This window comes from Hippoglossus stenolepis, chromosome 8, assembly GCF_022539355.2.
Source record: "Hippoglossus stenolepis isolate QCI-W04-F060 chromosome 8, HSTE1.2, whole genome shotgun sequence".
Taxonomy (NCBI): domain Eukaryota; kingdom Metazoa; phylum Chordata; class Actinopteri; order Pleuronectiformes; family Pleuronectidae; genus Hippoglossus; species Hippoglossus stenolepis.
Genome location: NC_061490.1, coordinates 9224702 through 9251949, shown reverse-complemented (window position 1 = coordinate 9251949; position 27248 = coordinate 9224702). Strand labels below are relative to the sequence as shown.

Below are 27248 nucleotides of genomic sequence, written 5' to 3'. Positions count from 1 at the left end.
AATAACAAAGAACTGTTTTTCTTGGTTTAGAAAGAATCCGATGTTGGCTTTTGAAAAAAGGAAACAGATTGCTTATTTTTTTGTCTATTTCCACTGTGATTGATGTGTAGCCTCACATCAACCTTCGCCAGCGTGACAGCGATGGAATCGATAAACTCATTTGCAGAGATCTGATAGAAATCTTCAATTGATGAAAAGGATAGAAGCTGCTAAGATATGTCAGCAAAACATATTTTCATGCCCCATAGTCCTGGATTTCGTGGACTTTCAACTATCAGAAATTATTTTTATTAATTAGCGATCATCCACTTTAAGAAAACTGGTTGGCAACATTGGACTGTTCCACATTTACTAGGTTTTCCATTTTATACCATACATAACTTAAAATGTATAATCCTTACATTTGTCTGAGTAAGCGGGTAAGGAATTAAGTAATTTGTATTTCTGGAGAAATCAGAAATTAAAATTATTGTGCACTATTTTTTATATCCAAATCAGCTTATATAAAGCTGAGTCACACAAGGATTTGTTACGTGAAACCACCTTTGTGAATTTCTCTTCCGCTCAAATAACTGTCACTACAAACAGTGAACTACTTCATCAAGAGGTAGGCAATGGTGAATAAATTCTAGGTGGCTGCTTGTAAAAAGTGCCAAAAAGTATTCGCTTTTGATAGCCGCAAACGAGGTACGTTGTCACAGAGGTGCTGCGATTATTGACCAATACTTTTAGAAGAACACAATTCAAAGACCAAAACAGGAGGACAAGAAGGTCAAAACTTATTTGATGTAAGTGAAAGTGTATGTAGCGTGTGTTTTTAATCATAGGTGATGGGTCGGGTCTGGTACGGAGCTTTGTAGGTGCCTGTTTGCTCTGGTGGGAGCTGTCTAACACATAATTCCAATAGTTGAACGCTGCAGACTGTTAAGACCATTAGTGATTGAAGCTTTCAAACAAACTGCCTTCAAAGTGTTCATTTGGGACAGAGAGAAATATCACTGCCGCCGTCTCCCAAAGCTCCTCCATAACTCACCCATAAACATTTCAAACTGACACATTTACAAAGCTAACATATCCCCAATGCTCCTACTCTTAAACCAGTCAGTGTTCCCTGTATGGAGGAATCTGCATTTAATGTAATTGCACTTATTTCTTTTTTTCTTTTAATCCCATATGTGGAATATATTTTTTTATCTAATTGTTAATTATGTTAGGAATAATTGCTGTGTAGTGGACTGTCCTGTGAGTTATTTTTGTTTTTCTTATTACCCAGCACTAAATTAATTATTCTGTCAGGGATGAAATGTGCAAACAAATTTTTTCCATCCATATTTTTTACTCATGTTTAATACTTGATAACCACCTGCATTAGCACAGGTTAAGAGAGGATAACAAGTTAATTTGGGTCAGGCTTTACGGCTATTTGCCTAAAAAAGGCTAAGAGGAGATAAATCTCTCTGACTCGGAGCTTCCTGGCTGTCAATCATCGTTAAGAACTTCTAAAGCTCAAGGGTATATTGACAGTTTGCTTGTCTCCAATCGCAGCTGGTGCTATATGTTAGGACGCTTGGAAGTTTAGCTGTCCAATGGCCTCGTACACAGCCATAGACACACATAAAAAGAGGGGGAGCAAGAGCAATGGATTTTATGGGCATGAGAGAATTGCTCGCTTTGAATCGTGTTTGTTTGCTCGTCTGTTTGTTTACCTGGCCGAGTTGAAGCCATCTCTCTAAAATTGTGGCCCCAGTGCACTTCAGCTCACTGGGTCCCGCTTGGATTGTAGGGGCTTAAAAGAACTCTGCCTGACATCTTCTGACATTTGGTGACATGGAAAAACATCATTTTGGAGTTTCAAAGAATTCAAGTGATGCCTGCTGGCTGCTCATCACATTCACAAGTAAAACTCCAACAAAAAAAAGTGCTGCTTGTTTAACCTGATCAATAAATAAACACACTTTGTATTTGTTCTCCTCTTTAGACATTACACTGCAGCAAAAAACTGAAATACATTTTTAATCACACAGAATTGTACTAGTTTAATAGCAGACGTGATGATGGGAAATGTAACATAAAAATTGAACCATATATTTTAATCTATATTTTTATTATTAACTAGAATTACCGCACTGGGGTTGTATGTTGTATGTTGCCCTTTATCTTTGACCACTTAAACATGATTACTTTATCTTTGAGCCCAAGTGACAACTTATCAAAAGTTGAAGAAATTCCCTCAAGACGGTGTTATATACCACATTCAAGAGGCCAAAAACATGTTTTTGAGGTCACAGGAATGTGAGGTCAGTGTGACCTTGACCTTTGACCATCAGGCACCAAAAATGTATCAGTTCATCTTTAAATCCAAGTGAATATTTGTCCCAAATTTGAAGACATTCCCTCAAGCAGATCCTAGGATATGAAATTGATGACTGATCAAATGAATAAAACAATTCATAAGAAAACTGTTAATGGAAGCAAATATTACTAATTACTACTATGATCAGGGACAGAAGCCAGTCTTTTCTGATCAGATAACCAAAGTAACATAAATAGCAATGAAATATAATTAAAAATGTAACATAGAACAATTTTCTTTAATTCTGTATACAGCAGTAGACACAAGAGTTCATTTTAAAACTCTCGTACTTCAGAGCAGGTTACCTGGTGGTCTGTCAAAACACATCAATGTCATCTCATATCAGCTCACTGTCACACTCTCTTTAGCTGCGTCAACAATACAATACTTAGCAGTTATTGGCCCACTCTGAGCACCGCTCCCTTTCACTCTCTCGCTCGCCCTCACTGACACAATGTCTGCCTCTCTCTCCCTCCGACTCCAGATGACAACTCTCAGGGACAACAAAGCTTGAAGCCCAGTGATTGATTAGAGCTTCTTTCAGACAATTTTAATTAATGCCCGACAGGATCGCATAAACCTGGTGGATGCTCCCATTTGCACAGGACGCAGAAGAGACAGATAACCTTAGCTTCAAGGTTGGAGGTCAAACCCATTTCATATTTCCTTGTTTCAGTTGGGAGTGACTTCTAAATTAAGCCTACAAGAAAGCCATAAATGAAAATGTCTGAAGGCTGCTTTTTAAACCAAACTCTGATTCATGTGCACCTTCATCAGAATTATGCAACAGGGAATCACCTTCTCTGTGACTTGACTTAAATTAATTCATTTAGAACCACATGGGATATTCAAAATGTTTTCTGCTCGTAAATATCCAAGAAAAGTCATTAAAAGGTGGCTAGCTTCCGTATGCTGTAGCTTCCAATGCATGCAGCTGACTTTTAAAGACTTGATCATATAAAAAATGACATGGTCACACTCCATGTACCATACATACTGAACCTTTGTTCCTTTACATGCTTTGAAATCTTAGCAGGCAGACCTCCTCGTTATCCAAAGAACTAAGACAGAAGCCTTAGGCAATACAGCCTTGTTTTACCAAGCCCCCGCCACCCTTTGGAATTAACTCGGAGCTGCCAACTCTCTTACGATCAGTAAATCTAGAGACCAAAATTGTTTGTTCTCTCTCTGAGTGCCCATTAACTTCTGTTTTTTATGATTACACACCATCCCAAACACACAAATTACTCAGCTAGGTAGATTATATATCTGAACTAAATGTAATTTTACTACTGGATTTTAACCCCACAGCAATGCTTTATTACACCAACTATTACAACTTCCTGTTTACTTTTTGCAATTGCTGTTTTCCCATCCTGCACCTCTTTGCATTCCGGGCCATGAAAATGATAAAGGATCTCTTTTTGCATCTCATCCTTTTTTCTTATATGTAAAGCTTTGAAGGTTTGGTCTGGGTGTGGAATTACAGCTGTGGGCCTGTAAAGCCTGTGGAAACACTATGTGATATTGTGCTACACAAATACACTTTAATTACTTTTCTTTACTGAAACTTAATCTAGTAAAAGACAAAACTGACTTCAACCTTACAAAACACAATCATTTGTGATAAAAGTCCTAAAATATCTGGATTTTAAAACTTATTCTTTTTCTGACAGAATATAGGCCATGATTTCACAGCTTTACTACAGTATTGCACTAAAAATATTTTTCTTCATGATATGTAGTGCCCTTCTCCACCTGACATACAAGTAACACATACCAACATACCAACATGCAGTTACACTAAAACTATTTATGTACATCAACTTAAAGACAAACACTACCCTTGTTCCTTCTCACAGCCCAACTCACCAGATGGTTGGCGTTTCAGATCCCTCCACCTCCAGATAATCCGACTTTTCCTCCATCTGAAATTCAGTGAACACCAGGGAGATGGTATCCCCGGGATCTGCCAGGATGGTCCACTTACACTCCCCACTGCTGCCTAGACCTCCAGCACCTCCACCTCCGCCAGTGCCCAGGGAGTCGCTGCTGGGGAAATCGAAGCTGGAGATGAGCCCGCTGGAGCCCCTCAGGGTGCCACCGCACGTGTCCTCCGCTGTCAGTCACAAAGAGGAAGGCCGGGTGCAGAGAGAAAAAGACACACAGACTCTGGGTTATTTCAGAGCTATTATTCAAAGTTCAACATGGGGAAAAAGTGGCTGTAGGCATAAAACATCTGTACCCGTCCCTTCAGATAAATGAAAACCAGAGACAGACAAATGTGGAGGCTGATGCTGGAGCTGCAGAGGTCATTTAAACATGAAGCTGCACAGGTCATCTAAACATGAAGCTGCACAGGTCATTTAAACATGAAGCTGCACAGGTCATTTAAACATGAAGCTGCACAGGTCATTTAGACACAATTAGGAAATTGATAATGGTATGAAACGAATAAAAGGTTTGTTTTGTTTTCTACACAATGGCAGGAAATAAAGCATTCATTAGTGTCAATCGGCAAAACTATTTACCAATTAATTGTGCACTAATTCTGTCACAGTTTTGTTGAGCAGTTTCTATGTGAGAGGGAAAAGACCCAACTCTCGCTTTTGTGCTTTTTTTTCTTCCCCCCCATCTATTCTCCCTCCATCCAAGAGTCAGTAATTCATCATTATGTCCGCGGAGCCCCTCATGTTTCAGGAAACAAACAAATGGTGATAAACAGGGCTTATAATGCTGTGAAATTGTATATTTTTTCAGTGTGGGGAGCAAGGCACGTCAGCTGAATGTTAATGCACTACACCATAACAGTGGCTTGCTCTCTTTCACTCCAAGTCCCTTTTCCCCTTCTCTCCCTCACCCTTTCTAATATCTCTCCATCTCTCTCTCCATTCCACTCTTCCAAACCTTCTCAGATCTTTTATACTATTACTCGCCAGCCTCCCTTCTATCCCTGCATTCGTTTTTTTTCTCCCTTAAGAATTGTAATGATGGCAGGGCTTTCACAGTTTTCACATCATTTAAGACTAATATGTGACACTCAGCTGTGCCAGCTGAAACCTTTGATGGCTCAGCGCTCCACTCAGGGCTGTCAAAGCTGCCAGCCTTGGAACATTCCTGTATGCTGCATTACACGATTGGTCAAGGAACAAGGAAGCAGATGTATGAAATTCCAAATAAGATAAAGAAAAAGAGGGAGAAGATTGGAGAACAGAGGCTGCTGGTTAGCTTGATCCATGTTCTTTGACACAGCAGAAGCATAGCAATTGATCAAAGTCTTTATGGGAAGGCAGAGATGGCAGAATGATACAGTGTGAGACATGATGTCCTCACATATATGATTCATATCAAGGAGACTCCTTTTTAGACTACACCATGGGCAGGCCTTCATTTGTTGAATGCCTACAGCCTCTTAACTACAAAAACACAAGGACTCATGATTTGCTTCTCGTGTAAATCGCCATATTCACCACCATAAAACACTTGTGCTGACTGAGAAATTGTGTATCCCATTAATGCATTTAAGGCCACATTTCAAAGAGTGCCTAGCATATTGATGTGTTGCAGAGGAGCGATATTACATTTAAACCTCACGACAGGCAGCAGCATAAAGTGTCCCTATGGCCATGGAGGCAAAGACAGTGAGAAAGAAATAGTGGAGAAGTGTTGAGAGATGGTTGGAGATGCGAGTGTAGGACAGAAGACAGAAAAAGACCAAAAAGTGTCAGGGCAAAAGACAAGTGCAAACCAAATCAGTGAGAGAAAAAAAGAGAATGTGGTACAGAAAAGAATGAAGGGAATGAGAAAGACAGGACAGAGATGAAAAGGACTGAGAGGCAAAATAGAGTAAAAGTAAATAAAAGGTAAATCGCCATTGAACACCATTCAACTCAGGTGGCAGCAGGAAGCCGTGTGCAAACTTGGATGTGACAGGTACAAGGGAACTGTGACTAAAAAAAGCAGACGTGGCAGTGGTTACTGTCCCGTCTGCAAATAAAGTAACTTAAGAGACTTTTTAGTAAAACTACCTGAAAGTCATTTTTGGGTTTGTGTGCTTTGGATTAATCACTAATATTTCAGCACAGGGCTTCCTCGAGGGTATGAGACAGATTTCCAGAACCACATTTAATGATAATAACCTCACTTATAACTCATTAATGTGTCTACAATTGTAGCCAATTAAATTGCACAGGCAAATTAAATCGATGCTAGGAAGAAATCCATTATAGTACCGAAGCACTGAGACAGATTTCTTCGCTGTTTCTATGAGAAGCATCCATGCATGGTACTGTAAATCATGCACAAGCAAACTGCTGTCTGATGCTTAAAAACGCTTAGCAGCTTGAGAAATTCAAATGGCTTCACCTGGATAATGCCTTACAGGTTCTATACATTCACATGCAGTGTGTCACTGAGATGCATTGCAGCACATAAGGTAAGGTCTGACAACGAGGTTTAGTTGCATAAAAGGAAGGAACTGAATGCTGGGCAATGTGTTCCCGAACACATCATTAAAAGCGTGTTCTGGATTTGAAGGGAGGTCGTATCTGTCTCCTTTAAAAATGGTGGCTGTATTAGAAAAAAAAAAGATGGTGCTGAGGATTAGGACTGCTTTAGCTGAGCTCATTTACATCCCCAGCATCAGCAATCTAATGCTACTTGAGGAGGGATTAAGCCTCTCTCCCCTTGACTTTGATCAGATATATAACACTTGTCTTTCTACTTAGAAATATTCACCCCCAAGGATAGAGGAAAGGAAGGGACTCATGTATAATTTTTGCACTACCTCAGGTTTTTTCCTTTGTAATAATCCCTGTGTTAATGCAAAGGCAATGACTATGTCTACAGTAAGTCCCTCATTTGCTCAGTCACAAGTTCAGTTAAACATTGATAGGGTTGAGGAACAGCAGGGAGATCTGTAATGGCTGCAGATATATAATTCATGAAATCATACATATATACATACACATATACAGGTCGCCAGCCAATCACAGGGCCAACCAACATAGACAACCTTTCACACTCACATTCAGCAATACGGTTTATTAAGAGTTTCCAATGAACCTAAGCCCAACAAAATCCACATAGACATAAGTAGTACATTGATAATCCAAAAAATAAACCAGGATTCGAACAAAGAACCTTCCGGCTGGGACGTGACAGCATTAACCACTGCAGCACCATGCCGCTGTCATTTAGTCATAGTTTATAAAATATATGATGACTCTCATCAACATCTCCTACTTCTGAAATCAATTAATATGGAATATGGAGGTTCACATTTCTAATTATGTTGTAATTACAAATGCAATTAATATATTTGCGCATTTCACGCCTGACAGCTATAACTTGGTGAAAATACTGAGCTATTTTCATATCAGCTCTACATGTGAAGAAAGATTCAGCAGTCACTTGGACTAAAAAAAATTTGCCATGGGCAAGTGGGAACGTCAATGCTCTGACTTTAATTCTGAATTTGTGTAGTAGAGCGCTGAGGAGGCACTGTGAGTTTAATCCAGTCACACTCCCAGACATGGAAATGGTTTGAATGGTCTATGCGGCCTAATTCTTTTATTCTGTTGGACAGAGGCTGGCAACAAGAATAACAGTGTGTCAATAGACCATATTCTCATGTTACCACACTTGCCTGTACACTCTCTAGCTGCCCGTTTTAATGAAATGTCCAGAGACAATTTAGATGGAGGGAATCGAAATGGGCCCCTGTGAGAAGCAGCAGCAGCTCACAATTAGAATAGCCATTAATTCTCCATCTCACTGCTTTTCTGCTTGGAGTTGATCCTGTTTGGTTCTTTATGTCAGTTTTTCAGTCTCTTTGACACTACACTTACACCAACCCTGCACTTAGACTCTACTTACTGCTCTCAGTTTTCCTTCAACCATTCATGTTTTCCTTGAAAAAGACAGTGAATCGGGATAAACACACTGTTACGGCTGATCTAAATGGGATATCACCTGGCATTGGGTTACCTTTACAAGAACTACAGCGAAAATAGTGTTTTGTTGGGTAGTGGGGAAAAAAATAAGGAAAGAAATGCTAACTTAAACCAGTTTATTCATACTGACTTCAATGCTGGGCCTCCAGTCTAAGCACAGCAGAGACCACTTTAAATCAAATGAGAGATGGCTACTCTGTCCAGTAAATAAACGGATATCTGATAATTCCACGGTATAGTGATGACATTTAACATTGGTCGCTTATAGCTCTGTCAGTCACACACGTGGATTTTGAAAGGTGGGAAGGGTGAGAGAAAACTGGGAAAAAGATGAAAGAGAGAAATACTAACAAAAGGAGGTGACTGGTTGAGACACTGAGGTGTTGGGAGACAGTGGGGGGTGGACGGTGGAGAGATTTTGAGTTGTGTGTGTTTAGTGTGGAACAATTGGTGATGAGTAGAAAGGGCAGGATCTCTGTGGAAATAAGATCAAAGCGCCATCTGCCCACATACAGGATCCGGGTCGGATTTAGATACACGAGAGAGAGAGAGAGAGAGAGAGACTCAATCGGAGCCCAGTCCTGAAAAAGAGTGATGATTCTGGCCCCTGGCAACAGGCTAACACCATCCTTTAATGAAAAGGAACCCTCCATCTGCAGCTTTTTGTTTCCTCTATGCTTGCCGTATCTCAAACATATGCTGAACCATATTCTTTCTGCTGTGCTTTGCATTGTAGAGTGAGTTGGCATGAGCAAATATGCTCTGCTGGCTTTGGGATGTTTTAGGATTGTATGTAAAGATGGGAGGTGGAGAACTTTGACTCTTCTTATCGTATTTCCTGTTTTTTGTTTGAACGCTGGGGGACCACCTGCATTAAAATGCAGAAACTTAGTTAAGGCTCCATCCACATTCCTACGGGTTTTGTTTGAAAATGCACCAACCCTGCTCCAGATACGCTTGGCGACCACACAACTCCAGAGTTTTAGAGTCGCCCAAACAGAGAAGTTTGGAAACGCAGCTGGCTCAGTTTTAGTTTGAAAACTCGAGAGCTGTATATTAGTCTGGAGGGGCAGAAACTGAGATGTTTGGAAACAATGACATAGACTCTCACAACCTCTTGCTTATTTGGTCTTTTCCCATCAAGAAGTAAACTTCGCTGATTCGTCAGGCTCCAATCACTTGACCCTCTTTCGGAAAGAAAACAACCGGCATTAGCCTTGGCTACCAGTGTAGAATGCAACGTGGATCAATTACATGCTTCACTGAGTCTTTTGTCTTTGCTTGTTGTGCATTTAAACTCTGAATTTTACAATGATAAAACCTTTTACATGCCTAGAAGACAAGCTATTATTTGAGCATACATACATGCCCAGTGTATGCGAGTGGTCCCGTGATACGTGTTTTCTGGCTTGTTACTATGGACAAAGATATAAACTGATACGGAGCCCGAACGCTTGTGTGGACTGAGATTGTTTTAGGTAAAAATGCTGTTTTCAAATTTTTTAATTATGGATGTTGCCTAAGAGGTATAGTTATTTGTGTTTCATTCCAATAAAAAAAAATATATGACTTAAAAATATTGTTTAAAAAAGTACAGACAGGTCTACTCCACATATTTCATAGTGTGAAATATAACCATCATAAAGTCAGTTAAAGTTTGACGAGTATTCTGGTAGATTGGAAGGAAATGATTTGAGAATGACTTCCAAGCCTTCTCTTTAAGAGCGTTTACCTAATAGTAGTTCATTTGTCCTTGCGGACACTGTATGATGTGGTGGCTGTCTCTAAAAATAACAGCAGCACTTACTGGGAGGTGATTTGGGGTAAAGTGAGGCTGACACAGCAAATGCAAAGGAAAAGGTGTTGCCTGCTGGGAGTATGTGCATCACAAGTTTGATGTTCAGCCAAACTGCAATAAATACCTACATCTCTTCACCTAAACAGTTCTCTTGAGTAAAACAAATGCAGCGACAAAAAGGTGTTGAAGTGTCCATAAGGAGATTCAGACAAGCTTGTAGCACTGATTAAACCAAAATTGTCTATGCTTAGCTGCTCCAAGTGATTACAGCTTAAGAATTGTTGTTAAATTATACACTATACACTGCTTATGTTTTGTGCACGTCATCACAATATGCAGGAAATCACTCTCATTTGCACAATGCCTCTCTACATATTTAAGAGTGGATTATTTGCATTACTGTGACAAGGTCTCATTTAATCACAGCATCGGATAAACAGCATGATATCAAGAGCACATCAGTCTTTCATCAACCAGATACCAGAGAGACCTTTATTATAGCATGTTCTTCACTCTCTTGTGTTTCTGACGGTCGGGCGAAGGAGCTTGTTGACACAAATTGCCTATGCACAGCTTCTTTAAGAGTTCAAGTCCTGGGTAACAGTGTTTTTGAATATGCAAATGTAACAAAGTTAGAAATGTACTTTATTTATTTGTATTTAGAATTTGTATTTGTGAATTTTATTAGTTATTTTACTTTATTAACGCTACCTGCGGAAGTGACCTTGCTGTGCGTCACCTTTTGTGTTCCTCCGAAAGCTTATACTTCCTGTCAACCCCTCCCCCCCTCAGTGTTGTTTTACATTGCTGAGGGTAAGTCACCTGCGGAAATGCTCCGCGCTATTTTATAATTTTCCTTGAAAATTAACGGTCTAAATTATATGTTGTAAATACGCTGTGCTGCTGTTTTGAGTGTTGATATGTTTTGTAAATGTTGTCGTTTAACTTTCACGGTGATACGTTTTACATGATGGCGGCGCCATTTTGTTTAGTAGCGTCGCGGGGATTTCGGCAGCCCTTTGAAGTAAATTATTTTATTTTGAAGGTTTAAGAACGGAGATGCAGCAGGAAGTGTAAAATAACCACAGCAAAGCAATGTGTTTTCTACAGGTATGTGGGCTTTCCTTTTTTAAACCAAATTTTGGATAAGCTGTTTAATAACCCAACCCAAGGCACCTTTCTATTTCATGTCACTTTTGTACTGTGTTTATTACATACTGTTGTTAAAAGTATGAATGAGTGTTGTTTTACATTGCTGAGGGTTTAAGAACAGAGATGCAGCAGGAGGTGTAAAATAACCACAGCAAAGCAATGTGTTTTCTACAGTGAATAAAAAGCTGGAAACCAACCCCCTGAGTCATTCGTCCTTGTGGCCAATCCATATCCGTTACACAAAGCAGTTTCTGAGTAGGAAATGAAACAAATATGAAGTTTTCCAAGTGTCAAAAAAGAAAAACTGACTCCTGAAACTTTTCAAAATATCTTCGAGCAGTTAACTGATCTTGGCACCAGCTGTACATTCAAACAGTATGGGTCCGCATAATTTTTCAGTTTTTTGAATATTTTAGAACTACCAAGTGCATGTTAAATGAGGCAAATACTCATTCATAATGTGGTATTTTGGTAGAGCTTTCATAGATTGGATGTTTATGTTTTGTGCATTATTATCCAAAAAAAACAGGCACTTTAAATGGTTAGACTTGCAAAATCCTCCATCCCCTATTAACAGACAGCTTTCACTGAAGAATAAATAACAGGTTAAAATTAATTACATTCACGAGCAACAAGGTTAACAGCCCATATGATCCATTTTATTTTGGTTTCACTTGTCCTGAGGTAGACAATTTTTTACAATCGAAACGTTTCCACAACATAAACCTGCCATATTCATTTGCCAGCAGTCACAGTAATTCCAATCTGCCAGGCAGGATAAAAAGGAACAGTAAATACTGCGATTGCATGAGTTTCAGGTATGATGGAATAATTTAGCATTTTCATTTGCAACCCCCTGTCTGTCTCCCTTCTGTGTCTGTATACAGGCTGTAACAGTTCCTTCTTGTGTTTTGGGAGCTGGTGGGTAACCACAATAAACTAAAAGTGAGTCTGGGTTCATTTCTCACTGTCCAACATTCCTGGATGGTAATAAGGGACTATGTGCCTTTATTCTCGTAGCTCAAGTAACCTGGTGTTACTACCCATTCAGTCTGAGAGGAGAGGTGACCGAGACCTCAGTAAGACAGCAGTTGTCCTGCCCCCTTACAGGTCATCGAACCCACCACACTTTGTTAAGATCAGATTTGGTAGACCTGTTAAGTGTTGCAAAGAAGAGGCACAGAAGTGTTCAGTGAAGTCACAGCACAGCAGAAACGCTGCAACACTTCATAGTAGATGTATGACTCCTGCCAACAGCAATAATGTATTAAGCTACCTCCTCCACAGGAATAAATATTTGATTAACCTTTCCATACTCTGAGGCTCTAATCAACTACTTCACCGTGATTAAAATCACTCCAGCCCATTGCAAAACATTTTTTATCTAATGAGGACTTGTACCACTTTTACTATATCTGCGGTGCAGACCAATCATCCAGTCACACAAACTGTCAGTAGTTCAAAAGAAATTAACTAGAAGAAATTAATGGAAATTTAAATCACAAAACAAAATATCACCTTGTTATTTTAAATTTCTTGGGGCAACCCTAAAATATGTAGATGTAGATAACATCATGTTCTTCATGACATCATTTTAACATATTGCACAGCTGGGAGATAAAGTTGGCTTAAAAAAGCAGCACATGCAGTTAAAATAATGAATTACTCATTTTCAGTAATAAAACATCCTCACCTCTGCAGATTGGCACAGGAAAGTCCCACACTGACACCCCAGCTGCATTAGTGACACAGGTGAGTTGTGAATGTCCATCTAGGACATAGCCAGTGACACACCGGTAGCGAATCTTGTCACCTACGTTGAACTGAGTTCCATTCAGTATGCCTTTGGGTGGAATCCCAGGGTTTCCACATGAACTGCTTCTTAGCTCTGGAAAATGGAAAGAGAAGACAAAGTTGTTCAGAATAACAATGTTTTGCTATATATGACATATACCAGTCTTCCTTTATATTATCTTAAGTCCTAAATGCAAAGCCATTTCACATATGTCTTAGTAGTTTTAACTTTAGTAATTGAGTCTACATACACTGTTAATTTGTTAAACTTTTAGTTTGCATTTTAAGTCATTGCTACTCAAATGCCCAATTACATTTGGGGAACTTAAATGAATATGAGACTATGATAACATGTGATGTCCAAGGAGCACTGATGTGCCGTTCTGGTGTCTTACCAATCTTCTTATGGTAAGAGTTCACTAAAATAACAAATCTATAACTGGGAGCAGCAATGAAATGCAGGCAAAAACAAAGTAAATTGGCACAACATACAAAAAATTAAAGCTAGAAAAAAAGATGGTAGGAGGAGCTAAAACTACAGGTATAATGATTCTCCAAATCCACAGTTTGGTTCATATCTGAGTTTTCTTTTGTTTTGTTTGTGGGGAGCGGGAAACGCAAATGAGCCACCCCTGATGACTTGAATGTGCCCGTCTAGTCTGCAATTGAAGAGCTGTTATCCATCTTGAACTAATTCAAATAGCCTAACTTTTAACACAGGCGTGATCACGTTGTCAATACTGGACGCAAAATATACAGCTTGACTTAACTGTACAAAATAATAAGTTTTGTCAAAATAATAAGTTTTGTCACTTTCATGTGTTCCAGTATTAATTGTGAAATCTAAAATTTTGTTTTGAAAGAGCTAAACAGGCTCTGAACATGGATCTCTTATATTGAATTTAAATACTGTCTCTAATTTGCTTTCCGATTCATAAATTTTTCTGACGCACTTTTACTGTAACTCATGGTAATAGCAGAAATATGGGTAAATCTGCAGCAGGCATGTTTTTTACTTGAATGACATGACCATTTTTCCAGTTAATGTTTTCTCCATTACCTTTCTGCAACCTCTATTCTTTATTTCCTTATTTCTCTGCCTTGTGTATCACTGTGCTTATCATGGCACAGATATTACAGGAAAGGTACTGCATGTCACAAAACAACAGTACCCATGAAAAATAAGAAACAAGATGGCAATGATATTCTAAATCTTTAGCCAGACCCATTTTTAAAGCAGATATATTGAAGTATAAATATTCCACAAGAAAACACTGTCCTATTGTGCTCATGTGCTGACAGAGCCAAAGTACTTATGATCGATGTATTCACTGGTAAACTACTGACAGATAATTTTGATAAACATCTACCGGAAGTGTGATGAACAAGCCTAGAGGTTTCTTCCTCTATTCTTTTGGTTGAACAAAATCTTCCAGTACATTTCTTTCCTCTTAAACCTCTATAATTTTCTCTTTGCTGATACATTTTGTGCAGACCGGACATTTGCAGGGGAATTTTGGCAAAGCTTCTATTTCAATCTGCAGTCTCGGACAATAACACATCACTGTTTTCTTTTGCCTCAGGAGTAGTTATAACCAATAAATTGTACGAATATGTGCAATAAACACATAAAAAAAGACCATATGAAACATCACAAATAAGAATAAATTGTTTATCTACACATGCAATGCATTCACAAAGGTTATTTTGAAGTAAGAGCCCTTTAAACACACAACCATTTTAACAGGCTTTAAATATGTAGAGGAGAGAAATGTTCAACTGCTTCTACCATCACAGTATGGGTCAGTAACAACCATCTACCTAAAATTGTAAGGTTTTCTATGATGACTGACAGGAGTGCCAATAGATGTGCAGCTACACAACCAAAATGGCTGAGACTGATCATAGACTGTTAGGTGATGACACGTTACCACTTCATCCCATTGTACAAAAATAAACCCAAAATATACCCAATACGAGAGCTGGCATCTTGCCGTCATTTGGAGTCGAGAGTCTGCAGTAGTGATCAGGGTGCCGTGATATCGTGGGCCCGCCGATCAATAAAACCCAGTTAGTCTGATCAGATCCAGTGTTATCCTCATGATAATACTAGGTACTTCCATCCTGCAGCTTCTGAATGACCATGCAGTCAAATTAAACGACTATTGTTAATATGTGCCATCTGTTTGCCGCTAATTGTTCCAATGGTCAAGTCAGAAAACAGTAAGCTTTTTTTTACACCAACATAAACTCCATGAATGGATAGATGGACAGATGGATAGATAGACAGAGAGAGATAGGAAAGTATACATAAGGTCCTGATCCTGATCTTTGTACAGTCCGTGTTTATTATTATCTCATGGTTATCTCCAGGCTCAAATACCGCAGGGCTCTGGCAGGCCTCCCTTCAGGCACGGTGAAACCCTTACAGATTGTCCAGAATGCATCGGCATGTCTGGTCTTCCATCAACCTAAAAGGGCACGCATCACTCCATTGGTCACCAGAATCGAATTCAGGTGACTCATGGCTGCCAACAGAGAAAACTTGTGGGTCTGCAGGACAGACCAGAATAAAGGCGCATTACTCTACGCGATGTCTGGCATTGTCATCCCTACACACAAGGCAATCATGGTCTAGACTGCTTTCAGAGCAAGAACTTCCCTCTATCTTCAAGAACCTCTTGAAGACGCATGTCTTCTGAGAACACCTACTGTCCCTCACACCTCTTACAAAATAACATGCCTAACTAGCATTTACTTTGCACTTTTGCCCCACTTATTCTACACATTGTCTTATTAAGCAGATTTAGCCCTTAGCACTTACTCCAAGGGTCTGCTGTACTGGAGGTTTAGTGCTGTCCATCAATTCTACCTCGCTTTGGATAAAAACGTCTGCCAAATGTGTAAATGAACGAAATTGATTTCACTGATGGACATCTGTGAAGTCACAATTTCCAGGAATGTTTATTTTAGTCTAATTTCTAATCTATTTTACACAGCAGATGCTCATATACACATCCCTTATACGTATGGTCTATAATGAGTGCAATATAAAATCTCAACATCAACTGACAGCTGTTTATATTCATGTGAAAAATGAATCACCAACAGACTGCAACAGGAATAAGGTAGGAAAGCTGGTTTGGGCCAATCGAAGTCTGTAAGATTAAATCACTGATAAATGACTGGAAGTTCAATTGGGAGAAAGCCATCCCTGACAGTGACATGATGTGAAGAACTTCAGTCCATTTGATTTGTTAGAACTAAGAAAACACAATTTTGTGTGTTACAGTCTTGCAATCCTCTGCCAATAACCTGTTTGTTTTCACCTCCAAAACAATGCTGGACTTAGTCACTGCCCCCAAATGCCCGTATATATGTTTGTGAAAGAATCTTTCCAACCTTTCTTTTGTCTGAGCTCAGCCTGTATTTTTAAGGAGTAGAGCTGCAACATGATCAAGCTGAAGTTGACAAGACACAGCAGAGTGCAGAAATGAAAGGATCTGGTTTTGATCTTTGTTATATAAGGGTGTTTCCATAGTATTTTCTCAGGGCTTATGTGCTGTTCTCTGCTACATTAGGTTGTCCGCTTGGTGAAAATATCTGAAAGCTGTGGACCCAAACCCACAGTGTGTCTGAGAGAGTGACTTATGACAAAATTGTCTCGGGCTATTATTTGTTATCTTGTGTCAGCAAAATGTGTCTTGTTGACTATATAACGAGAACCTGGCATTCACCCTGACTGATGTGGGGGTGAGGAGTGAGAAACAAAGTTAAGATTCAATGCAGGTATCTGCATGACATCTGACCAGCGCAGAGGTCAGTGGCGAGGGGGGACAGTCAGACTACTAACTATCACATTCATATGAAGCTCCAGTACTTTGCAGTAGCAGATGTGTATACATGACAGACTGTTTTCTGTGACATGCCTGAGGTTAACTGACAAAGGTTCAGTTCAAGGAGAGATTCTATGTATCATGCATGTACCATATAGTACAATTTTGTATTGTCAGAATTTTTTTATACCAAATCAAAATAGATTTGGTTCATATAAACCCTAAAAGGGAACGACCTCAATATTCAGACTGTTAACCATTCCCTATACAAATGAATACAAATTATCTAATGTGGATTGATCTGATGTTTTATAATGTAGCAATTCTTCACTGTTATCAAATCTAGCTTTGTAATACAGGCTGCAATGAATATATGCTTCCCTACATGGCACAGCATGATCCTTGGCAACAAATTGCAAATTTGTCTCCATGGGAGTTACAGGGAGCCTGCGAAATTGAATTTTATTTGTTTGAAATACCAGATTGGTGTAGTTCAACAACATGTGAAAAAGCATATGACAGGCAATCCAAATATGTACAAACTCACCACAACAAGCCTTTAGAGTTTGGTGCAAACAACGTGAAATTAAAATTCAGCACACTGCAGAGCTGAAAACATTTGCATTAAAAAAAGGAAATATACTGGTCAGCGCCTGGTGCTGTGTGCAACTAGATATCATTCAGAACGCCGACAAATAATCTGCAATTGGACATTTACCGAACAAGGATAGTAACAGTCACAGGAGAGTACCGAAGGCATACAGTGCTCGAGCTATTTAACACTCATAGGCCAAAAAAAAAAAATACCTGAACCATGCTGGCAAGCTTTTCTTGGACGACTTGGTGAAGAACTGTGCCAATGATGTCGAGAGAAAAATGAGGTCAGGTACTGTAGAACCAATATATCACACACTGCACTGTAAATGTCAGGTATGATCTTATCATTAAATTGGATTGAATGTACTGTAGCTGATCTACTATTCTCAATCTCTATGGTGAGCACATACTCAGTGTCAGTGTTCATCAATTCTAATGCTGGCCTACGTAAGGCTGTATTCTGCAGCAAAAAGAAAACCGGCAGATGCTCAAGCTTAAATGGCTTGGTTTGGGATTAGAGAAAAATGCATTAAGACATCACCCAGACATGCATACTGGATATACTTTACTTGAAGCAGAATTTTTGTATTACTTTGGTCAAATCACTGGGCTTAAAGCAACACTATGCAACTTTTGCTGAGTGACAGCAGCCTCTGCAGCCACAAGTGGTAATTAATTCTGTTGGGCTCCAAGTCAGAGCAGTTAAGTGGTTTTCATGTAAAGAAAACAAAGCCTATCAATCGCTTGACCGGAGCTCTGACTGCATAGTCGCACTCGCTGAGCTGAAATATGGCTGAACAGACGGTACCCCTAGCTTCCCCACGGTAACAAACACAACAAACTCAGTTTAGAATTCTTGATATTGTTAAAGTTTCCTTGCTGATTATTGCAAACAAATGCTAGTTTTTAATACCTTCTAAGTCTATTTAAGTACTCTACAGATCAGCATTATGCTTGAAGCTCCTGGGCATTAGACTATGATTCAGCCAGGCATCTCTCGTGGGAGATTTCATAAAGTTACACAGTGCAAGAGCAGGAATTTGGGGTGCACAGTGGGAATAAAGGAGGCACTGTACAAGTCATTGTACCATCAAAATGATTTTTAAGCTGTTATTTTAAGGAAAAATAGACACAATAATGACTGGATAAGAACACTGCAATAGCACTTCTATTTTTCTTTTTCTATTCTCTGGTTCTGAGGTACAAGACAGGGGGCTTCATGCTATTAGCTACCATCCAATAAGCATTTGTATTGGAGTATACCGTCATCTTAACACATGGGTTGAGATCTGATAATTGTAAAAGCCAGAACAAACTATTCAAATTATTACCAAATACTAAAACCCTTCACACCCCTTCCCTCGTGTCCTGCATAGAAACATCAGTTAAATAAAAGCACATCATCAAACTGGCTGTTTCCCTAACTCTCTGAAGGAGGCAAGAGTAAACCCTCTCCTGAAGAAACCCACCCTCAACCCATCTGAAGTAAACAACTAGACCTGTCTCTCTTCTTCCCTTTCTTTCTAAAGCTCTCGACCGAGCTATCTTTAATCAGCTCTCCTCCTGTCTTCACCATAACAACCTTCTGTGTCCCAACCTTGTCCTCTCACTACTGGGGTCCCTCAAGGTTCTGTCCTGGGTCCCCTCCTCTTCTCTCTGTACACCAACTCTCTTGGCTCTGTCATTCATTCACATGGCTTTTCCTACCACAGCTACGCTGATGACAACCAACTAATTGTCTCTTTTCCCCAGTCTGAAACACAGGTAGCAGCACGAATCTCGGCCTGTCTGACTGAAATCTCTCAGTGGATGTCTGCACACCACCTGAAAATCAACCTTGACAAGACCGAACTACTTTTTCTTCCAGGGAAAAGCTCTCCCACCCATGACCTGATTATTACCTTTGACAACTTCATGGTAGCCCCCACCCAGACTGCTAGGAACCTGGGTGTGACACTCGACAGTCAACCCTCCCTTACAACCAACATCACTGCAACAACCCGCTCCTGTAGATTCATGCTGCACAACATCAGGGGAATACGTTCCCTTCTCACTCAGAAGGTGGCACAGGTTCTGGTCCAGGCTCTGGTCATCTCACGCCTAGACTACTGCAACTCCCTCCTGGTAGTCTACCTGCTAGTGCCATCCGACCTCTGCAGCTCATCCAGAATGCAGCAACTCGACTGGTCTTTAACCAACCTAAGTTCACCCACACTACTCCGCTCCCTCCACTCGTCAAACGTTACACTCCAGCCCGTCCACTCCGCTCTGCATCTGGCAATCGACTTGCTGCTCCCTCACTGCGATGTAACCACTCAACAAAATCACGACTGTTTGCTGTCCTGGCTCCTAAATGGGGAAACGAGCTCCCCATTGACATCAGGACAGCAGAAAGTCGACACATCTTCCACCGCAGACTAAAGACACATCTCTTCCGACTATACCTTGGATACATTTTTTTTTATTAAAAATAAAACTATATATATTTAGTAGTACTTATATGGCACTTACATATAGCACTTTGTAGTTTGGCTTTCTTGAAGCAAATTGTACTTTCTTGATTCTTGTTGTTCTGGGTTTGTACCCTCATGGTTGAATGCACTTGTATGTCGCTTTTGATAAAAGCGTCAAATAAATGAAATATAATGTAATGTGAAGCACATGTAAGCCTTTGAAAATTAATGTGGATCCATATATTGCAAGCTTTCCTCTAAAGTTGAACATGTAAATCTTCTTTCTTTCTCAGAAGGAGGTTGAAAAACTAGTCCATGCATTTATTACCTCTGGACTGGACTACTGTAATTCTTTATCATCAGGATGTTCCAATAACAAAGAAAACCCTCCAGTTGATCCAGCACAAGGACTGACAGGAACATATATCATAAAACTAGTGTCTCTCCATTTTCTCCCTGTAAAATTCAGAACAGAATTCAAATCCTCTCCTGACATACAAAGCTCTTAATGACCAAGCTCTGTCATTTATTAAATAACTTATAGCAACTTAATATCCCAATCACCTCGATGTCTAAATGCAGGCTTAAATGTGATTTCTAGAGTCTCCAAGAGAAGAACAGGAGACAGAGCCTGCAGCTATTAGGCCCCTCTCCTGCGGAACCAGTGCCCAATTTGGGTTGAGGGGGCAGACGCTCTCTACATTTTGTGTTTAACTTAAAACTTTCCAATTGTTTGTGGTGCTCAGATGAGCTCTGAACCTGCTGCTATAGACCCAGAATGCTGTGGAACACCAGCTCCATTATTTTTTATAGGTACTGTTATTAATAACATTATTACATCTATAATTATCAGTTATCATTATCCTCATAGCAACCTGTCTGACAGTGATTGAATACAACAGTTACACAAGTGTTCCCACTCTCTACCCCCTCTATCCCTCTACCCCACCCCCTACCTCTCCATTTTTTGGAAACATGAATTCTTTGCAATTTATGTGGAGATGAACTGTTGTGATAGCCATGTTTGCTACTGTAGTTAATACCACAGGGAAATGCTGAGAGTAGAGAGTTGTTAAATATGTGACCATGCATCTCATGGGACTACATGAGAGAGCACTATATTTGCCAGGATTACTGCCCTTTGCCTACACTACCACTGCACAAATGGGATGGAGGCCTGTCAGGACCAAGTGTGTAAATGTAAAAAAAGCTAAACTAACAGAGGAAAGAACCCATTAGAGACTTTGATGTAAACTATTGGTACCAACTCCTCTTTAGTGAATATTTAGAGTGTGTAAAAATATGTACTTTGAATTCATGTCTGTACAATTCATGTTTTGCTTTTTTTTCTAACCTAATATAGTTGGTTTGATGTGACTAAGAGTAAAATGGAAAAGTCTGAACTTCATGCACTGAGTGCCTGTTACTGGTGAACCACAGCTTTCCCCTGAACGGAACTCTAAATTCAGCTGCCAGATGTTCCAGGGACATCGGGCAGATTGCTCTCAGCCCAAAAAATGTGATAACATACAAATTATTTTCCAGGATGATTTCATGTGATTCCAAGAAAAGTAACCATCTTTACTTTTCAATTTGAGTGTATGATGCAGTGAAGGCTCACACAAAAAAAAAAGTGCTAATTGTGCAGCATGATGCACAGCTTTTTAGTGAATGGTCATGTGCATGCAGCTCTGATTTATGCAATAACTAATTTGACCCCACTTGAAAACATATAATTTAAACTGACTAGTGGTGATTATCAGGCATTCATGGCAATAATCAGTCTGTGGCGGTTGTTCTTGAGAAAACTATATAAAAGAACAAAACACAATACTCACTTGCAATTAACTGTTTTGAGAAACTCACCCCAGGTCCCTAATTAAAAAGTAACAGATGCATCCCATCTGTAATTATAGCAGCACTGACTCATTGCCCTTTGGTGTATGGAAAGTCATAACTAATGTCTCAGACAGACATGGTCCAAGAATTAATTCACGGGAAAGCATCTGTATTACATTAATCACATTTAATAGTTGCAGCTATTTGAAGCAGTTGCTTCAGATAAGGCCTCTCGTTTTATGCAAACTAAAATACTGTACTTCAATTGCAACTACAGTAACTGCAAATGAGTGGAAAAAGTAGTACTTTGAACAACAGCCTACACTTGAATCAGGAGTTTTGCTTTTATGAGGCTTTGAAGAAGCCCCTAAAGAAATCAAGTGTTTTAGACACAGTGTTAGCCCTGAGCTAACAAGTGTTGCTGTCTAGAGGACCTTAAATAAAGTGTTGATAAAACTGAACCTTGGGAAAACAGCTGCTCCTAAACACCAGGGGCTGGGCTGAAGCTAAACCAAATGAAATCCTGTACAAACTTCACCTCGGGGTGGGTAAAGAGATGCAAACAACAGTGGGTACTGTGGAGTACTTAATCTCACAAAGAATCACCTCATCTTCAAAATAAAGCTGGGATGAAAACAACGCATATGGTGCTTAACAAAATACACAATGTTATTTGGAACGCTAAAGAAAACTCAATACAAACAACATAATGTTGTTGCTGGGCGTTTTACACGGTGAAACCCTGAGTAGAAATCAGCTATGTGAACTGAATGCTTACAGGGCATGAATACAGCCAGTTAGGCTGTCATCTGCATTTTTCACCTTAAGTTGCATTCAGACAGGAGAAGAGAGACTGTCTTGCATTATCCCCCACAACCGTGGTAACGAGTGAGTTTTATGAACTAGTAAATGAGGTAGTTGGGTGCGAGATTTCTCTGGGGCAGAGCTATTTATTTCGCCTGTATATCTAATGACTCTGTAGCCCTTTGAAGAAGATGGGAGTTTTGACGGAGTGGCAGTGTTTGTGAGCACACGAGCAGCACACTTTCCCCACAGGAGCCTCCTGTGTAGACTGCCTGTCTGGCTTCTTAGCGGACTGCTTGAGTGGCTGCTGAGCTGGATTTTTCATGCAGGCGTAAAAATAAAGAAATAAAAAGGGTATTGACTGCACCCATGTTGCTTCACAGGGCAAAGCATCTGGTAAACAACATGTCAATGCTCACACGCAAGCACACATGTTCGAATAAGTACTTTTCCAGCTCAGTGGACCATCTGCATCACCACAGAGGGACAAATGAAATGATTTGGTGAGAAGAGACGAAATTATTTTATTCAGGTCAGCTGTCTTTTAAGACTCTTCCAAAGAAAGGGCAGGTTGAAATGGCAGTGTGACAGGTTTTAGAAAGGCACAGGGATGTGTTTGTTGCAAATACACAACCTTCAACAAAGGGCAAGCAGATAGTGGTACTCTGAGCTCGAAATATGTACAGGGTAGCTGCAGCCTATCTCGATCCCTTGCCACTCTTAGCTATTGTTTGGCTGTGTTGTAGAAAAGCCCTCATATCTCAGCTCCTTAATAAATGCAGCACAAACCTTTCAGGCCATGCTTAAGGTTGCAAGATCACGCTGACGGTGTCGTGACATTGCAGGAAAGTTGGCACTAATCAGGAATAAAATTCAGAAAAGTTGGAGCTGGATTTCTTTCAAACATACTTAACAAAAGATTGACAGGCCGTCAACAAATTACATTCCATCTGGACGCGTCCTTCACTGTGTCCTTAGCATGTATGCAGATTCAAATCCACTTAATTCTAGTCCTGACTCAATCATCTCTGAGAGTCTACAAGAATCACACGTTTTCAGTCATGAGATTGAGCGGCACATACATATTCATGTGTACGATGTAGCTAACGACATCAGCATAACAAGGATGAAAAATATACAGCGATGGCAGTGAGTTACAATGGTTTGCAAATGAGTACGTTATGGATAGGAACGATGAATGTGTTTACGTTTCATATGTGTCTGTCATAAGGGTTTGTCAAGATAAACAATGGAAATTTATGATGATTGTGAAGCTGGTGGGCCAAGTTGGGAGCATTACTTTTAAAATGAAGTTCAATACAGATTACACAATACTTTGGATTACTTCCACATTGTTTTCCATTACTAGTGTGTGTATCACTGACACAATAGACTTAACCCAGGAATCGCTCTGATGTTGCTTAGTCTGGAAAAACGGACGAAGATCCCATTTTTCCTTGACCTTTTATTTTCCACAGAATCATGTTGGAGTGAAAACCAGTAAACAAGATAAAAATAAAACTGAATCGACAGTTCCATGGAACATTTTGTTTTCACTTTGCTGTCTTGCAGCTAATCCTCTTAAAATTAAAATAGCACAAAAGGCCATTTTTATCTTCTCCGTTTTCCCACGGCCTCAAATGTGTGAAAAAGGATATAAATAACAATAGAGAAAAGAAAGAAAATAATCCTTTTATGTAATATTGATTTTAAGAATGTACATGTTTTCTGATTAACCCTTACCCTTTTTAATATACACCTGTAACTAACACAATTACTCCTATATTATACTCTAAATACATAATTCCATTTTTTTTTAAATTTAGATGACAATGACAGGGATCAACTCACTTTTTCACAGACACTTTTACTTAAATTGCACCTCAATTTCCTTCAGTGTAGGGTTTTACATTCACATTTTATACAATGATACTATGCAACACACTGTTTTAAAATTGATAGCACCATCATACCGAGACATCTGGGGACACGCCTGTAGAGGTCTCAAGTAAGCAATAGCATGCTACTTATTGTTCAAATATTTATGCTGTGCGCTGTGTACCGTGTAGTAAGACCAGGGTATTAAAGAATGAGTAACAGTGATAACAAACTGAGCTGTATATGTTATGGTCTACATATTACCATATCACTGCCTTGGCTACGATCCTTAATCCATACAGCTCCCACACATTAAATGTGACCACAGAGCAACAACTAGATGGTCACTAAATAAACAGTGTGACTGTCCCTATTGGAAAATACTCTCCACTGTTGTCATTAATCCTCAGTACTGAGAAATGGACATTTTTTGTCATGTGTAACAAAATGTGATCAAAATCTGCATGAAATTCTGTCAATGATTAAACAGGCAAAAGATGGAGGCAGAAAAACAAGATCTAATTCAACCTAGGCACCCACTGGAGACTGAGAGAGGGAGAGGGAGAAGTGGATAGAAGAGAGGGAGAAACAGAACAAGAGAAAGAGAGAGAAAGAACACAGATGGACAGATGGAGAGGGGAGAGGTCCTGGACTGGCCAGGTCTGGGGCAGGTGGGGAGATGAGGGGGGTAAAGGTGGGATAGAAAAGGACATCGTGCAAGGGAGGAGGAGCGAGCTTAGAGGATGGGGTCAGCCTGTTAGAGCTGGAGAAGGTTAGGAACAGAAAGTATAGAAATAATAAAGAAAGGTGCAGACAAGTAGTAAATGGATCAGAGGCAGGAGGAGGATGAAATGAGATAAAAGGAGAGCAGAGACAAAACACAAACCATCAATAAAAAAAGGAAACAGAGAAAGAGAACTAGAGATGGGTTAGAGTTGGAGTTCACATGTAGAAGTATAGGGGAAACGAGTAGGGGTGAAGGAGATGGTCGCAGAAGGATAGTTCATATTTAGAAAGCACCAAGCTGCACCCCGCTCTGCTTCAACTCAGATAACTTGGTACATCCATTAGTTCAACTAATTCCCATCGCCATCTGCCATGCAATTTCACATTCACCTCTGGAGTCACAGAAAAGGTTCAGGACTTTGGGGGGAGGGGGGGTGCTAATTTGGAAAATACGAGATTCATTTGTTTAATTGAGGTCCCTTATGTTTCCATAACTCAACAGTGGAAGAAGTCCTGCAGGAAATCAGGTGGAGTAAGTGTGATCACACGTCCCTCTCTTGAGAATTAATGGTGTCTACTTCACCTCGCTAAATGAGGAGTTTATGAGGAGCTGTCCTGATCATATTCTCAAACCTAAATTCAAATGTCTGTCATATTTCCTATATTCCTATTGACATTTAAAGACAAAGAACAGATAATAATGTTTTCCTTACCTTCATAAGCTGCCTTAAATCCATGAGCGCTTACTGCAAAGTCACTGGTAAGCCTCAGTGAAAAAATGTTACCAGAACTGGTAACAGGTGGAGGGATGGTAAATCCTGTTAACCTGCAGAAAAGAGAAACAGAAGTCAGTGCTAAATGTATGATTTAATTTACATCATCACATTTATATCCAAATGAAATATACAAATATATTTTGCAGTTGTAGCTGATACTTAATAAATGTAAGAAGAAGGTTTTGATTAAATCTAATGTATATAATGACAGACCAATTATACCTCAGTTGAAAATTATAAAAACTATTACTGTGGTAAAACATTTGCCTTTTTCAGCTTCAACAAGCAAAACTACACACATTTAAGAGCAGTTATCTACAGCAATGGATGCAATTGTTCCCTGTAGTGACTACATTTACCTCCATTTGGATTTTACCCCAAATTATAATGATTCCGCTAAGACCACGCAGTTAAAAACTTGTGAGGCTGAAACCAACATAAACTATACCTGGGTCTGTTAAACGTATATCATTTCTGTATTTAAATCAGAAAAGCTCTCACATAAAAAAGTACCATGAGAGACCTCAAACCTCACACCACCACCGACTTTGTGCACTGTAGCATTTTGTGCTTAATAAAAGAGAACTGCTCTGAGAATTGTGATGCAATTTGTCCACCAATAATATAGTGCGTACTATATAATCAAAACCCAAGCGAGAACCCTCTCTATTGTTGGATGGTGTTTGAGGGCTGGCAGCAGCATTGTAACAGACTGCTTCATTACTGCATTTCAAATTAGGTGCAGATCCAAACAAATCCATTTACTTTCACGACGTCGTAAACAAGATGTGTTGCTGACCGTTCCTCAGCGGCAGTTGCTGATGTTCTATCGACCTTGCACTGCTGTACGCCAGGCAGTGCAGCATGAACTGAACTTGTGCATGAAACTAAATGTCTTCTTTTCTATTGCCATCTCATTTCCTCTTGTTATTTTTCATTGCTAGTTTTGGGGCCGTTTGTGTGACTGAGCCTCTACTTGACAATAAGCCCGGTGAATAATGTCTGTCGTAGGCCAAATGTGGGGAAGCAGAAATCCCCCCAGTGACAGCGAAGAAGAGGGTGCTGTATTTACAGCTTCAATAGAGTTTCCAATTACAGCTCTGTGAACTGTGCTGGTCTCTTGCAGTAAATAATTAGCCTTTATCGCAGGTATGCCAAGATGTTGCTAAAAGTCAACAGCTACATGAATGCATGCAATTTTGAATACAGGAGACAACTTAAAACGTGACCTTATTGTAAGATTAATCACATAAAAGAGCTTTGTACTGAATTTGCATGCCATCATGGT

General features: G+C 39.7%; 1 protein-coding gene across 1 annotated transcript in view; it reads right to left on the bottom strand.

The window, feature by feature from the left end:
- Positions 1 to 27248, bottom strand: part of LOC118114004 (CUB and sushi domain-containing protein 3) — a 216408-nt gene that overhangs the window by 154200 nt on the left and 34960 nt on the right. Inside the window, exons 3-5 of the mRNA XM_035164185.2 lie at positions 25898 to 26010; positions 12951 to 13145; positions 4226 to 4472 (exon numbers count right to left, since the gene is read on the bottom strand). Of these exons, the coding sequence (XP_035020076.2) occupies positions 4226 to 4472; positions 12951 to 13145; positions 25898 to 26010 (555 nt within the window). The remainder of the gene's footprint in view (positions 1 to 4225; positions 4473 to 12950; positions 13146 to 25897; positions 26011 to 27248) is intronic.